This window comes from Gouania willdenowi, chromosome 14, assembly GCF_900634775.1.
Source record: "Gouania willdenowi chromosome 14, fGouWil2.1, whole genome shotgun sequence".
NCBI classification, from domain to species: Eukaryota; Metazoa; Chordata; class Actinopteri; order Blenniiformes; family Gobiesocidae; genus Gouania; species Gouania willdenowi.
Genome location: NC_041057.1, coordinates 4,348,594 through 4,365,404, shown reverse-complemented (window position 1 = coordinate 4,365,404; position 16,811 = coordinate 4,348,594). Strand labels below are relative to the sequence as shown.

The window sequence follows — 16,811 nt, the reverse complement described above, 5'->3', positions numbered from 1 at the left end:
TTAACAAGCAGCTGGAAACACCTAATATTTCCCCTTTTTTAAAATTAAAATGAAAAATGATGAATTCTTTGCCCCCAAATTTCAGATTGCGGTTTCTCCTTGGAGGCCGTCACGGGGATTTCAAGTTCCTCCCACCTCCAGGATATGCTCCGTGCTACGAAGCAGTGCTGCCCAGGGACCGTCTGCGCATTGAACCCATTAAGGAGTATAAGCATGACTTTGAAGGTGTTCGCAATCTGTTGGGTCCAACTCAGTCGCTCTCACACACATCCTTCACTCCTTGCCCTGTGGACACAATACAGGTAAAAATTAAAAAAAAAGTTTGCTCCATTTGTAGTTATGTTACCATTTACTTTGCAGTGAAAATGTTGTTTTCTGTTGCAGATTGTGCTTCCTCCTCATTTGGAGCGCATTCGAGAGAAGTTGGCAGAAAACAGCCATGAATTGTGGGCTGTTACTCGTATTGAGCAGGGCTGGACGTATGGACCAGTGAGTGCCACCTTTAACACCTGTAATATATCGTTTCAAGCTGATCTGAGTATTATTCATATAGACTAAGGGTGTAAGAAAAAATCGATTAGCCAATATATTGCGATATTTCACTGCGTATCGATCCAAAAAATGTCCAAATTGATTTTTTAATCATGTTTTTTAACATAAAAGCCTTTTAATTGCACCAACATATGCATAGCACGTAAATGCCCTGTCAGTGAAAAACATCAGACCTTGTTAAACTATCTCACTATTTATTGCATTATTGCTTGGAAGTTGATTGCACTTTATTTTCATAAAACATGCTTTTTTCGATGAATGTGGTTACTTTTTTTTTTTTTTAAAGAATTTAGGCACTTAACAGAAAAATGTATAAAAATGTATGAAAAAAAAGAATCTGTTGTAGAAGTTAAAGTTAACCATTTTTGAAAAATGTAATTTGACAGTTTGATAAACATATTCACTTGTTTTTGATATTAGCACTTGAATTACAGTTAGTTACCATTTACTTGTTCTCACAAGTAAAAAAAAAATGTATTTCATACCATCTTTTACTTGTAACGGTGAAATTTGTAATTATTGATAGCGTGATAGATCGCAATGTATATCATACAATGTAGTATCGAGATATATTGTATCGTGACATGTAAAATCGTATTGTATTGTCAGATTCATGGCATTACACACCCCTAATGTGGAGGTAGATTTTTGTCTCTATTATTTGGCATCAAAAATGAACTATTGGCAGTGAAATTTTTTTTTACTAATCTAGCAAAAGCACTTTGGCATCGAAATCAATGGATTGGCATAAAAAAAAGTTGACATTTTTTCACATTTTCTTCATGTCTCTATTTTTCTTTAAACACTGATATTAAAAAAAAATAATAACAATTTTTTTGTAATGTGGAGGGTATGGAGATTATTTGGCATCAAAAATGAAATGAAAAACTATACTGAAGAACTTTGGCATTAAGATTATCCTAAGTGTATCATTTATTCATTATCCCAATGTTTTTACATTTTTCATGACATTTTTTTAATCAGTTTTTTTTTTTTTGCTTTTGTCTTGTATTTCGGCTTCGTATTGCTGCTTCATTTACATCTCATTTACATACCGAGGACTCAGAGATGACACTTTGACTCTGTTGCTCCCGTGCAATAATATTTCCTCTTTTTTTAAATAGTTTCGGGACGACAACAAGAAGCTACACCCGTGTCTGGTCGACTTCTTGAGTCTTCCAGAACCAGAGAAGAACTACAACTTGGCGATGTCAGGAGAAACACTAAAGTATGTCAACACTTTTCTAGTGCCAATCAACCCACCATAGTCTCTTTGTGTTTGTAATATATAAAACACTGGATTTCTCAGGACTTTACTGGCACTTGGCTGTCATGTGGGAATGGGAGATGAAAAAGCAGAGGAGAATTTGAAAAAGACCAAACTCCCCAAAACGTGAGCTAAATGATATTTTAAGTTTACTTTTCATTTAAAATGTTATAGTTTTCTGAGCTAACAAAGTCTTATATTAACCAAATTCTGTTCATCAGTTACATGCAGAGTAATGGATACAAGCCCGCTCCTTTGGACCTCAACCACGTCAAACTCACTCCTAACCAGAACACTCTGGTTGAGAGGTTGGCAGAAAACGGACACAACGTGTGGGCACGAGATAGAGTTCGCCAAGGTTGGACCTACAGCATCGTGCAGGTAACGTCATTTATTTGTTCACAGTGGCAGAAGTCATCAGTGTGTTTGGATGCTAAAGGGTTTCTTTTCTTTTCATTTTAGGACATCATGAATAAGCGTAATCCCCGTTTGGTCCCTTATAATCTACTCGATGAAAAGACCAAAAAGACCAACAGAGAGACAGTTTTTGCTGCTGTTCGTACACTCATTGGATACGGTTATAACATTGAACCACCAGACCAGGAAAGCAGTAAGTTTACACATGCAGTCAAGTTCTTGAAGTCTTTCATCATCAAATAAAGATGCATATGTATATGCCAGACATTTGCAACTGGCAGCCCTGTCTAATTTCATTCATAAAGGCACAAATTGACTCCAAAAACACAACACAACAACAAATATACACAAAAAAACTCCAAAAAAGCTTAGAAAATAGTAACAAAATACACAAAATGATTTAAAAAAATAAACAAAATTACAAAAAATACACAAAATTACAAAAAAATACACAAAATCATAACACAAGTGTAAAGAATGATTCCCAAAACAAATTAATTCACAGAAAAATACACAAAGTTTACTAATAACCTGTGCTTATGTCATGTTAGGTGGCGATGGAGCGGGCAGCGCTCGGGGAGATAAGATCCGTGTGTTCAGAGCAGAGAAGTCCTACGTGGTCACGCAGGGGAAGTGGTACTTTGAGTTTGAGGCCGTCACAGTTGGAGAGATGAGGGTTGGCTGGGCCAGGCCGAGTGTTCGTGCAGACACTGAGCTTGGTGCAGACGAGCTGGCCTATGTCTTCAACGGCTTCAAGGTTAAAGTTGGATCAAATAATGGAAAAAGTTGACATTTTTGAAATGTGGAGTAATAATGACTTTTTGTCCTGCAGGCCCAACGTTGGCATGTGGGGAACGAGCCTTTTGGTCGTCAGTGGCTATCGGGCGATGTGGTTGGTTGTATGATCGACCTCACAGAAATGAACATCATGTTCACTCTCAATGGAGAAATGTTGATCAGCGACTCAGGCTCAGAAATGGCTTTTAAAGATGTCGAGATTGGAGAAGGTTCAGTAACTAACATAAGTGACAACTATGGTTCGTGTATGTTTTGGTCATTAGATTGGAGTGGTTAATTGATTTCCTTTTTAAATTCAAAAATGTAAATAAAAATTCTAGGCGTTTTTCTTTATCAGGGTCTAGAATGGATAAACAACACTTTTAAAATGCGGTTGATTTTCATTTTCTGTTTCTGAAAACAAAACACGGAATTGTTGGAAACAAAAACAAAAAAGGCTTTTTTTTTTCATATTGTGCCACCGAAAGTGGCCGATTTTTAAGTAAGAGCGCACATATTTTAGGTCTAGGCATTATATCGAGAGTCAAGATATATCGAGTTTTCTAGTTTGGCGATATAGAAAATTGCAATATCACCTATATCGATATATTATTTATTCATATCTTATTTTGTATTAAAATACTCGTTTCAGAAGTTGCTGCTTTTGTTACCTCTTAGAACAGCATGAAAATCTCAGTTAGGTGGATTTCTGAGTGCGTCCCAAACCAAACCTTCCCCTAAACAAGCCACACTACAGAATTCACACATACGTGCTATCCTTTAGAGGAGAACAAGAAAAAAGTGACACATATTGTGAAGCTGTTTGTTAATAAATGTGCCTGTGTAGCATTTTTGCATCGGCAAATTTAAACCCAGATTTGTCTTTCGGGTCAGACATTATTGAGCTACAAAAAAAATCAAGATTAATATCGTGTATCAACATTTTGAGGAAAAATATTAAGATATGATTTTTGGTCCATATCACCCAGTCCTAGCATATTTACATATATATTGTGGTTTTAGTGAATGTTGAACAAAACAACGGAATAGAGTAGGGATGTAACGATTAATCGTAAGGCAGTTAAAAATCAATTCATAGGTATCACGGTTCACATCGATACTCTGAAAATTGAATTGCAGTACTTTTTTTAAACAGCAGAGGGTGTTATATATTTATCTTTCTCTTGTCCAGAAGTGTAGGCAGCGGGCGGAATCTGCTACTAATTTCTTTCTGGCCACCTTCTACTCTTAAACATGTTCATAAATTATTCCTTACCTCTTTAGCACTGAAAGAATATCTGTAATATTACGTGAATATCCGTAAAAGTCAAATTTTTCTATTAGCTCTGTCTGCTAGTGCATAGGATCTCTTCTTCACTGCAATAATATCTGCATGCCAACCGACCACTGGGTTACCAGCGCCCTCTGCTTGTCCAAACAAACATCTGAAGTAAATACAGTGCAGACTGTTTTTTTTTTTTTAAAGTCCAATTGTTAAGGCACAAAAAACATTTTCAGTTGCACTTTTAAAAAGAAAAGGAACTATTATGCAGTTTTGCATTGTTTACTATAGAATCAGAATTTAAATTAATAGGCTTCTTCATTTGTATTATTCCTTTATTTATTTCATTCAAGATTTATTTTTAGTTAAATTGCATTGTTTTGAATAGTTTATCAATGGATTCTTTTGACAATGAAAAATAAAAGGAAAATAGTACAGTATTTTTCAGTCATTATTTGTCTACAGTCCCATTTTGTAAACTAAATCGTGACAGAATCATATCGTGAACCCAGTATCGTGAATCGAATCGTATCAGGAGTTGAGTGAATTGTTACATCCCTAGTATAGAGTGTTTGCAGGGCTGACCCTGCCATGAACTTCTGTTATACAACAGCATGGTCCTCAAACGCGCTCTTACTTTGAAAGCAGCAACTTCCAGTCTCACCACGTAATAATTCCAGCAAGTCCATTTTGTCTTCCTCAGAGGCATCTACTGATCGTTTTGACGCGTCCTTATGAGTTCTTTCTGGGCGTGGCCAATTTTCATGTTTATGTTTTTCAAAACATAAAATGAAAATTTACCAATTTTTAAAGTTTTGTTTACCCCTTCTTGATTATGATAAGAAAAATGCCTTGAATTTCAATTTAAGTTCTTCAGAAAATCAAATAACCTCTCGTTTTTTTATTTTTCATTTCCTTTTCTGAACGGAACATCAATGACCAAAGCATACACAGACCCAACTATGCTCTCCAGGTGATGAAATAAATACATTTTCCTGTGTTTGCATTCGACTTTCAAAGGTTTTATACCCGTGTGCAGCCTGGGTTTGTCTCAGGTCGGAAGGATCAACCTGGGTCAGAATGTCAGCAGTCTTAAGTATTTTACAATCTGTGGGCTTCAGGAGGGATTTGAACCTTTCGCTATCAACATGAAAAGAGACATAACAATGTGGTTCAGCAAGAGTCTACCCCAATTTAAACCTGTGCCAAGCGAACATCCCAACATTGAGGTATCGGCCATTATTTATCACACGTGTCAAACTCAAGGCAAGGGGGGCGAAATTTGGCCCTTCAGAGCATCCCTTTCGGCCCACAGGAGAAAATGAAAATGACACAGAAAACATTAATTAATTACCAAAAAATGTAGTAAATTGTCGTTGAAAGAACTATGAAATCCTGCAATTTTTCTCAAATTATTCCACAAAATCTCCAGAAGTTAAATAAAAATTGGGACATTTAATCTGTCACGTATTGCTTAGATATTGTTGATGCCTTCCATACTTTATGTCTAACTTATAACTGGAAGTGCAAACTTGAAATTGCTAGTTTTCCTTCCTAAAACCTGTGGCCCACTTGCGATCCAACTGCTCCGTATTTGGCCCTTGAACTAAAATGAGTTTGACACCTGATTTATCACAATGTTTGTATTCAATCTTCAAGGATCACGATTTAGACCCTCTTTTTTTACTGACTTTATAGATTTCTCGCGTTGATGGGACGGTGGACACGGCTCCTTGTCTCAAAGTGACCCATAGGACCTTTGGATCCCAGAACGCCAACACGGACCTGCTGTTCTTCAGACTCAGCATGCCTGTGGAGTTTCACCAGACCTTTAAAGTCCCAGCGGGCACCACTCTCCTCACTCGCGCTCTCACCATCCCTGAGGAAGAGGTGATAGAGGTCGACCCGGACTCTGAGTTTGAAATCCTTAAAAAGTCAGCGACTCGCAAAGAGCAAGAGGAGGAGAAGAAGGAGCCATCGGTGCCGAAAGAAACGCCCGCCATCAAGAACGGGGAAAACGAGAAGGATTCTTCAACGGAGAAAAGCAAGAAAAAAGGGTGAGGAGGAGTTGATCTGATTAAAGTATATCCTGATTATCGTGACTCATTGTTGCTGTTGTTTACAGTTTCCTCTTCAAGGCTAAAAAGGCTGCACTGATAAGTCCTCCGCCTGTTGTTCCCACCATGCCTCGATTAGTGGAAGACGTAGTGCCGGACGACAGAGACGATGTCGACATCATCCTCAATACAACAACAGTAAAATTAAGCCTTTGATACATATTTGGTCATATTGACTGAACATAATGTGATTAAAGCTGCTGGAGATGATCATTTTCCATCAGAGAACACGTGCCCCGCGTGAAAGCTTCCGCAGGATTAAAAAAACGTTTTCCACATATTCATGTCAAATTTCATAAAAATCCATCATTCACGAACCCAGATATGAATTTTTTTTTAATTTTACCAATGATTAGAGATTTTTTAAACTGATCTAGTATCAGTATATTGATCTGGATCCCCTCCAAAATGCAATGGAATCTTCCATGGTGTACAGTCTCTCTTTGGTTAAGATTTTGTCAAAATCTGTTTAGTAAGTTCGACGTAATCCTGCGAACAAACAAACAAATAAAAGCTGATGAAAAAATGTTTAAAGTTGAGATCAAAACAAAGTTTAGAGCAGCAATTTCAACATTTCACTTTTTTTTTTTTTTTCAAACAAATAATATTATCTCACTTCGTCTTTCTATGTAAACCCCAAAATAAACATCTGCCATTGTTTTGCCACAACCTCCAGTTAATGAAAACACTGAATTTTTGAGGGCAAACGCAAGGAATCCCATTAAGAATGAAGTAAAAACACGTCCATGCGTCCGTCTACGGGACACCACGTCCCACAATGCAATTCGGGAAGCTTTTCTGTCAATGTCAACAAACCGAGCAGTACTTTTTAACTTTTTACATCTTTTTTTTAATTTTTTTTTTTTTTAAGTAAGATCTTTGATTTATTGATCTATGAGGCCTACACTTTATCTTTATCTGATGAAAAAATAATAGTTAACTTGTCCATCAGCTTTAATGAACCAAACAATGTCTTTTGTTACCCAGTACTACTACTCAGTGCGAGTGTTTGCGGGACAAGAGCCAAGTGGCGTCTGGGTAGGCTGGATCACACCAGACTACCACCAGTACGACCCTCACTTTGACCTTGGCAAAGTGAGAAATGTAACCGTCACCGTGGGCGACGATAAGGGGAATATTCACGACAGGTATGATTCACAGCAAACAAACTACATTATTATTCAAGAAATAAAGTATTTATGTTTCATGGTTGTGTTTCCTTCTTCAGTATAAAGCGCAGTAACTGCTACATGGTGTGTGGGGGTGAGTTCAGCAGCTCCCAGCAAACGCGGGTCAGTCAGGAGGATTTTGTGATCGGGTGCCTCATTGATTTGGACACTGGACTCATGACTTTCACTGCCAATGGAAAAGAGATAAACACATTTTACCAGGTGAGATAAACTTCAGCTCAGCATCAAAAGCATAGAAGTTCTTCAGTGAGATGTTTATTCAGGTATGAGCCCAGCAGGTCTCTCAGATCTATAGACACAGGTCAGATAGTGGAGCCCAGAGCTCACAGTATACATGGTGACGCTGCTTTTAGTTGTTTAGTTGCTGCAAAGAAGTGGAACAAACTGCCAGCAAAGCTGAAGTCAGCATCTAATGTGAACATTTTTAAATCAAAGTTAAAAAAACTCTTTAAATAATTGTATTCAATAGGAACTAAATATTGTTTCATTCCATTTATTTACTAAATGTGATTCTTTAAAATATGTGTTATCACTCATTCATTCTATCATTATGCTTTATAGGGTTTTTTTTCCCAAAGTATTATTTTGTCAAATGTTGGAGTCGGACAAAGGGGGTACTTGGATTGAGAAATACTAACAAAAAGGGGGAACTTTAGCCAAAAAAAGTTTGAGAACCACTGATGTGAAGCGCATTGAATTGCTTTGTGTTTGAAATGCGTCATACAAATAATTTACCTTCTGCAAAATGATGCTTCTTTTTCAGGTGGAACCAAACACTAAACTTTTCCCTGCTGTGTTCGTTCTACCGTCGAGTCAGAACATGATTCAGTTTGAACTTGGCAAACTCAAGGTTGGTTACTGAAAATAACACTTAATTCACCTGTGTCAAACTTAAGGCCTGGGGGCCGAATTTGGCCCGCAGCAGAAAGTTAAAAAGACTGAAAAAATATAAATTCTACAACAGCTCAGATATCTAAGGTATCTAAATGCACAAATTCACTGAAACGCCACAATATTTGGAGAATCGCAATTTTCACATGCAGTCATTTTAAATCTCAAATTTTTCAAAGAACTCAATTTTCCTGGAATCATTTCGCATAATTTTCCCAAATTAAATAAAAAATAGTCACAAAATGCAATGAAATTTTGAATAAAAAATCTTGCTGGGACTGGTTTCTGTCACTTATTGCCTGGATATTGTTGGCATCTTACATACTGTATGTATCATTTATACTTTGTTTAAAGTACAAATTTTGGGACATTATTGTTGAAAATCTGTGGCCCTCTTAAGATCAAACTACTTGGTATTTGGCCCCTGAACTAAAATGAGTTTGACACCCCTGACTTATTTAGTGTGAAGAATTCAGGCACATGATCAAGCACATGTATCCTATCCATCCCTCTCCCTGCTAGAACATCATGCCCATCTCAGCTGCCATGTTCCGCAGTGAACGCAAAAATCCCGTGCCCCAGTGCCCCCCTCGTCTGGATATCCAGATCCTAACCCCGGTGATCTGGAGCCGGATGCCAAATCACTTCTTGGCTCCAGAAATGGGACGTGTCAGTGAGCGACTGGGATGGATGGTGCAATGCCAGGAACCGCTCACTATGATGGCTCTTCACATCCCAGAGGAGAACAGGTATGACGCCACATTACATCAATGCTAATTTTAGGTTAATTAGCGTGTTTCAGATTTGAACATATAACATTTGTTTTCCACTAACAACAGGAATCTTAGTGTGTTTGTTAACGGACCACCGATTGGATGAACGTGAAACAATTTGACCGATGAGAATGCTCGTAGCATATCACGTTTTATGCAAGACATTTAGATTAGCCTGGCCTGAGTGAAAAATCTACGTAAAGATAAAAAATTGGACAATGTACGACGAGATAACAAGATAAACACTGAGACAACTTCTGAAGAAATCGGACATGGCTGGGATAGGGGTGGGAGAAATAATCGATGCATCATAATGCCGACAGTAATCGATAATCGATTCATACATTTCCAATAATTGTTTATTTAAATGGTAAGTTACAAGAAATACTGTCGATGGACATTTTTGATTGATTAACTGATGTTTGAAAATCACTATAGTACTTGAGCTGCTTATTTTGTTTATATATAATACACTGTATTAGGGATGCAAAATGAAAATTCTTGGCGGAAACCGAAAATGAGAAAACCAAAACAGAGAAAGATATTATTATGCTAATTATTAGTCCCATTGCATTTAAGGCTCTGAATGTATAGTAACCTCACCAAAATTAAAACATTACAATTGTATAAATAAATATGAATGCTTCAAAGAATAAATCAATTAAAAATATGAAAATATTAATTTAGCTCTGACATTCCAAAAATGCACAAATGAAATAAAAAAATAAAATGTTCAGCTTATCCCCACTCATACATTAAATAATATTGTATAGACATATAATTGACTGAGCTGCTGAAATAGTCAAATTAAATATGTTCTCTCATCAAAACACAAAGTGCATTGAAGTCCTTGAAGATCAGCGTCTCTGCTTTATTTATTATCCGAGCATGTTCATGGAGACGCACACAGACCGCTTTTTCATATTTTTGTATTCCGTTCTTTGAGTATTTTTAGAGTTTAAGGTGGGATTGAAAAACCAGTTTGGCTCTGCAATGATTCAGATCTGTAAATATGTTTTTCATCTTGCTAGCGACCGGGGAGTTTCAGCTGAAAATAGATTTTTCAGCTGCCATCCTGGACATATTTTCTAACTAGAGACAACACATTTCTCTACCCTTGTGCTTTACTTTTAGGTGCATTGACATCTTGGAACTTTCCGAACGGATGGACCTCCTAAAATTCCACTATCACACTCTGAAACTCTACGGCTCAGTGTGCGCTCTGGGAAACAACCGTGTGGCACACGCTCTGTGCAGCCACGTGGACGAATCCCAGCTCTTCTACGCCATAGAAAACACCTATCTGCCTGGACCAATGAGGAGCGGCTTCTACGACCTGCTCATCAGCATGCACCTGGAGTCCGCCAAGAGGAACCGACTGGGAACCAACAAGGAGTTCATTGTCCCGATGACGGACGAGACCCGCAGCATCACTCTGTACTCAGACAAGTCCCACGCTCTACCAGGGGTCGGCCTCACCACGTGCCTGCGTCCCAAGCTTCATTTCTCCTCCGTCGGCTTTGTGGGAACAGATCCTGATATTTACACTCTGAGCCCCACCATTCCATTGCAGGTCAGTCAAAAAAAGACATCATATATTTCTGAAAAAACAAATGATTGTTGACCCTATAAAAGAAAATAAATTCTAAAAAGAAATCTCACAGGAAATGCATTATTTTGTAAACTTTTTGAGTTCTAATAACTTGTTTCCCGCCTCTGTATAATACCCAGGTTCCACTTATTATTAACGTATCTGGCCTTCACAGTGGCCTGCACATTGTGTCGTACAACATAACCAACATGTGATTTATGAACCATTCGTATCTGACCAATCCCAGCGTACAAATAATCAGGTGTTGATAAATGCGGCAACAGAATTAACATGCTACACAATGCATGTTACATGTTAAATATTCCTGGTTCAGAGGCCCCGCCCACTGATGCCAAGCAAACATTGGCAAAAAAATAAATCTTTCCGAGATTAAAATCATCATCCTCACAGCTGAGGTGAAGAAAAACAAAGATGTGCTTTTCGGTAGTGTGAAAACTGGAATCTAAGGAGCTCATTTTAAACGTTCTGTGGAAGAGAATAATGGAGACGCTGAACAGCGTTTCCGTATTGGAGCGGACTCAGGCTGAGGTTTGAATTAAAATGTTAATAAGTAATAAATAACTTAACCAATGACTAATGATGGTTTAAATTAAATTTTACTCATCCACAGCCCAAAGTGTAAATCCCTGCTATTTGATCAAGACAATTCTTTACATTTTGGTCAAGAAAAAGTTGATGATTTCAGCTAACGATACCATATGATTCACGATTTGCATGTCACGATACAATTTATTCCGATACTAAACAATATGATATACATTGCGATATCAATAGTTACAAAATGGTATGAAATATAATTTATTTCATTTTTTAAAAATTTGCGAGAACAAGTAAATGGTAACTAACTGTAATGCAAGCGCAAATGTCAAAAACAAGTGGTATGTTTATTAACATTTTCAGAAAAGTTAAACTTTTGCTTCTACAACAGATCCTGATTTTGTTACTGTAAGTTCTTAAATTGTTTTTTTTTGTTTTTTTTAAGTGCCCAGTATGTTTTATGAAAATAAAGTGCAATCAACTTCCAAACTAAAAGTGAGGTAGTTTAACAAGGTCTGATGTGGTTCACTGACACCTAGTGGCCAGGCGTTTACAGGCTATGCATAGTTAGCGCAATTACATGTTTTTTGTTAAAAACCATGGTTTTGGACACTTTGGAGAGATACGATAATTGTGTTGTGAAATATGGCGATATATTGCTGAATCAATTTTTTCTTACACCCTTATCATTAACCTTATTAAGCAATGAAATAAAAAGCAAAATAATGTCCTTTATTCTGATCGTTTTAAATTCATGTGACATAAACTACTGAAACAAGCCACCCTGCTGTGATTAATATGTTTACTATAATATTGGTGCTGTAGGTTCTAAAGACCAAGGCTCTAAACATGCTGACTGAAGCAGTGCAGGATGGAGGTCAAGCCATGAGGGATCCTGTGGGAGGCAGCGTGGAGTTCCACTTTGTTCCCATCTTGAAGCTCATCAGCACCCTTCTCATCATGGGCGTGTTTGACGACGAAGATGTCACGCACATTCTAAAGATGATCGAACCCACGGTCTTCACTGGCAAGAAACCAGAAGAGACGGTGGAGGAGGGTGAAAAGACGAAGGAGGAGGATTCAAAAACATCCCTAACAGTTGCATCGGTGGAAGGACAGGAGTCGGACTATGGAGAAGAAGAAGAAGAATATGAGGATGATGGCTTAGGTGAAGAAGAGGAAGAAGAAGAATTTGAGGAGGAAGTAGAGGAGATGGATCCCCCCGTGCCACATGTAGAAACCATTGAGGAGACGGACAAAATAAACGGTGAGAAAGGAGCTGAAGAGACAGAAAAAGAAATGACACATGCAGAGACAAGTGGAGAAACTAAAGAGGAACATTTGGAGCAAGGACTTTTCCAAATGAAGTTGCCAGAGTCGGTTAAATTACAGGTATGACTGTCCTCTGTTCCACAGGAAATGGTAACTAACATTGCTGTTAATCAGAGATACGCCTCTTTTATTGTCCCACCAACGTTGAAGCAAGTGGTACAATCTGTTATGCTGTCTCACCTTTAGCACTGTTGGTGACAACCACTAAATCTGATTTTAGTAGGCGTCAAGTTTTCCAAAACAAGGCTGCACGCTTTGCTCTGAGGTTTCCCTACAGGACCAGTATCACTGATACGCACTGCACCTTATCATCATGGCCCCTCATTGAAACTAAAATGCATTATAATTTACTAATATTTATGAAGAAGATTATTTTAACTGGCCAACCGAGATTCTTACATGTACTAGAATCTTGATGTTTTGAAGATTAGCAAACCACCACAGTGGAAGGTAATGGGGATCCAATGAATAAATAAATAAGCCCTTAGCCCTTAATAAACTGCCTCCCTTTGATGCTTCCCTGTAGATGTGCACCCTCCTGCAGTATTTCTGTGACTGTGAGCTCCGTCACAGAGTAGAAGGCATCACGGCTTTTTCAGACCAGTTCGTCTGTCACATCCAGTCCAACCAAAGGCATCGCTACAATGAACTGATGCTGGCTTTCACCATGAGCGCGGCCGAGACGGCCCGGAAGACCCGGGAGTTCCGCTCTCCACCACAGGAGCAGGTACGCACACAGAACTGTATAAGAGACAAAATCTAACCACAAACTTCTCTATATCTGTACAATTGTTCACACTAAACTCCACACTTGTCCTCGTGCAGGTCAACATGTTGATGAATTTTAAAAACTGCACCGATGAAGAAGATTGCCCCGTTCCTGACGAAGTCCGTGAATCACTCCTGATGTTTCACAATGCTCTGCTTGCACACTGCGGTCAGTTTTCAACCACAATATAAAGCTGATTATCATCATCATCGATAGGGCCTCCGATTTTCTGTGATCGCAGAAAATGGACGGAAAAAATAGAATTCTCGTTTTGTAAAATGACATGGGAAAACCCCACATGTATGTTTTGGGATGATATCACACATTTACACATTAAACTGACCAAAAATGGTAAAAAAGGTGGTAAAATGGGATTATAAAAACCACAGAAATTGGTTTAAAGTTACAAATTAGAGTGGCCAAAAAACATGGATAGAAAAAGTAGTAAAAAGGGTTCAAAGTGTCAATATTGGGTTAAAATTGGCAGGAATGGGGGTTAGGGTAATGTAATTTGAAAAGTAGGAATAATTAGTTTAAACTGGCAAATAATGGGCATGACAAATTGTGAATGCCCATTAAATTGGCAAAATAAGCATGAAATATAGTGAAAAGAGGTTAAAAGTGACAATGATAGGTCATCATGTGTGACATTAGGTAGAAAAGGTGGTGGAAATGTCCGGAAAGTGAAAAAGAAATTGCAGAAAAGCCATTGAAATTTGATGGAGAAGTGGCAGAAATGGGAGTAATGCAGTAAAAATGCATTAAAAGGAGCAAAAATATCCATAACCATTTGAATTCTGGGCGACCCAACATGGGGTCACGACCCCAAGGTTGAAAAACCCTAGTGTAAACCCTCACACGGAATTAGGGAAAATTTTAATTGGAAAATCGAAGGCCCTACATCAAAATTTCACATTTTCTCTGCAGATGGCACATGACTTCACCAAATCATGAATTTTAGCGTAACTGAGTTTGTTCTTAGGCGTTCATATCGAAGAGGAAGAACAAGAAGAAGAAGTGGATAATTCCCTTCGTGGACGTTTGGTAAGAATGCTGGAAAAGGTGAAAAAAATCAGGGAAAAGAAGGTGGAGGTGGAGCCTGAGCCGCAGGAGGATAAAAAACCAAGTGAGCCGAGCATTCACTGAAACGTTTACTGGTTTCTAAAGTGAAACAGTGCATTTTTTACACTCATACTTCCCTTTTTTTCCTCATGCACCAGGCACATTGCAGGAGCTTATCTCACACACGATGATCCACTGGGCACAAGAATCCTTCATCCAGAACCCAGAGCTGGTCCGTATGATGTTCAGCCTCCTCCACAGGCAGTATGATGGGCTGGGGGAGCTCATACGGGCTCTACCCAAGGCCTACACCATCAACGCAGTGTCCATCCAGGACACCATGGACCTGCTGGAATGTTTGGGCCAGATCCGCTCGCTGCTTATCGTCCAAATGGGACCGGAGGAGGAACGGCTAATTATTCAAAGCATCGGGTTAATACTCACTTCATTATTCACATTTTCCCCCTTTTTCAAATTGATACAATTTTCCATTACACTCATACTTGCAAAGCAGTTCAGTATCACATGTTTTATACAAAATAAGAAAACACATCTAGAAAGAAAAAGCATTAACAAAGAGATTCAAAATTTGTGAAGTTATCAGAAACATCCAAGTCCTCAACAAAGTCAATAAATAGCCCCCCAAATCTTTTGAATATATGTTTCTTTAACTTATGTACAGTATGTATCTTATGTTATCTTTTCCAAAGGTAAGCTGGACAACATTTGTTTTAATCACTGGGAGGCACTACTTGGTCTGTTCATATTTTTTTAATTTAAATCAATACATCCCTTTGCTTTCATTGAGCTGAAATCAATAAACCTACTTTCAGCTTTACAAAATGTATGTTTTACTGGATATAGAGCCATTATCAATAATTTGGAATCGAATGTAATATGTTTTAGAATGACCTTTTAAATTCTGTTTCTCACTGACTTATTCACATTTGGTCTGTTTATTGGGATATGTTGAATATTTAAAACTTTACTGATGAAATCTGTTTCTTTATTTAGGAACATCATGAGTAACAAAGTCTTTTATCAGCACCCAAACTTGATGCGAGCACTTGGGATGCATGAAACTGTCATGGAGGTCATGGTGAATGTGCTTGGTGGAGGAGACTCCAAGGTGCGTATACGTAAAGCTGCACGAGACTATACTTTCTTTTAATCAGATAAATACAATGCCTCTCGAAAGTTGGTTTTGATCTCTACTGTAAACCCTCTCTTATTGACATTGTCGGAATAGTTTGGTGCATTGCATTGTGGGATGTGGAGTCCTGTAGACGGATGCATTGAAATGTTTTTTTACTTCATTCTTACTGGAATTTCTTGTTTGCCCCAAAAACTCTGTGAAAGTGACAACACGTCAGCAAAACAATGGCTGTGTTGTAAATCATACTAACGTACGACTCATACTACGTAAGTCTGACGCAAAATTAGCATGTAGTGCGTTCACATTAGATAGTATGAAAAGGTTCAGTATGTGAGAACTACCTGGATGTATACTATACGGGGACATTTTTTAAGTGTGCACGGTGGGCGGACTATTTATACTCAACCGTCCCATAATGCTTTGCGAGCGGAATGTAAAATGGCCCAGGGACCGGCTTCAAGCTAAAAATCACCTTTTCAAAATAAAAGCATCTCTTCTTGTATTTCATTCATTTTGAACACTTTTGTAAAGAGGGCTCTTGTTTTGAAGTTGACAGGAAGTTTTGTCAGTCGCACAATGAAAATCTCTTTCCGCGAGCTTCATGTTGATATTCTAGGTCACGTCTAGCCTCAGTGTGCTTCAGGTTTTTATCGTCATAGGTTCCAAATGCATCTTGAGAAACTTGGAAGTATACTTCAGTGAGAACCCTCATTATCCTAACTATACATATAGTGGATAGTAAACTGTATAAACTCATTGAGTTTGTAGTGTATGGTACGTTAGTGTGCCATTTTGAATGAAGAAAAATCAATAAATCAAGAATGAAGTAAAAACACTATTATGCATATGTAATGTCAATAAGAGTGTTTAGAGTGGAGACAACTTTTTATATCTTTTTTGAAGCAATTTATCTTTGATTTATTGATCTATGAGGCCTACACTCTGGCTGTGTTGGAAATGTCACACTAACGTACTATACGCTACAAACTCAATGAGTTTATCCTAAGTATGATGAGGATGATGACCGGTCCCACTGAAGTGTACTTCCAAGTTTCCCAAGATGCATTTTCAACACGG

General features: G+C 38.0%; 1 protein-coding gene across 1 annotated transcript in view; it reads left to right on the top strand.

Annotated features, from left to right (window-relative positions):
- The window catches only part of LOC114475659 (ryanodine receptor 1-like), an 86,957-nt gene that overhangs the window by 19,961 nt on the left and 50,185 nt on the right, over positions 1-16,811 (top strand). Inside the window, 22 exon segments of the mRNA XM_028466656.1 lie at positions 86-302; positions 385-489; positions 1,677-1,780; positions 1,862-1,945; positions 2,041-2,200; positions 2,282-2,429; positions 2,788-2,993; positions 3,069-3,243; positions 5,316-5,524; positions 5,994-6,352; positions 6,421-6,550; positions 7,400-7,560; positions 7,641-7,803; positions 8,366-8,452; positions 9,016-9,242; positions 10,401-10,839; positions 12,241-12,807; positions 13,274-13,474; positions 13,573-13,684; positions 14,499-14,642; positions 14,737-15,010; positions 15,593-15,707. Coding sequence (XP_028322457.1) covers positions 86-302; positions 385-489; positions 1,677-1,780; positions 1,862-1,945; positions 2,041-2,200; positions 2,282-2,429; positions 2,788-2,993; positions 3,069-3,243; positions 5,316-5,524; positions 5,994-6,352; positions 6,421-6,550; positions 7,400-7,560; positions 7,641-7,803; positions 8,366-8,452; positions 9,016-9,242; positions 10,401-10,839; positions 12,241-12,807; positions 13,274-13,474; positions 13,573-13,684; positions 14,499-14,642; positions 14,737-15,010; positions 15,593-15,707 — 4,387 coding nt within the window.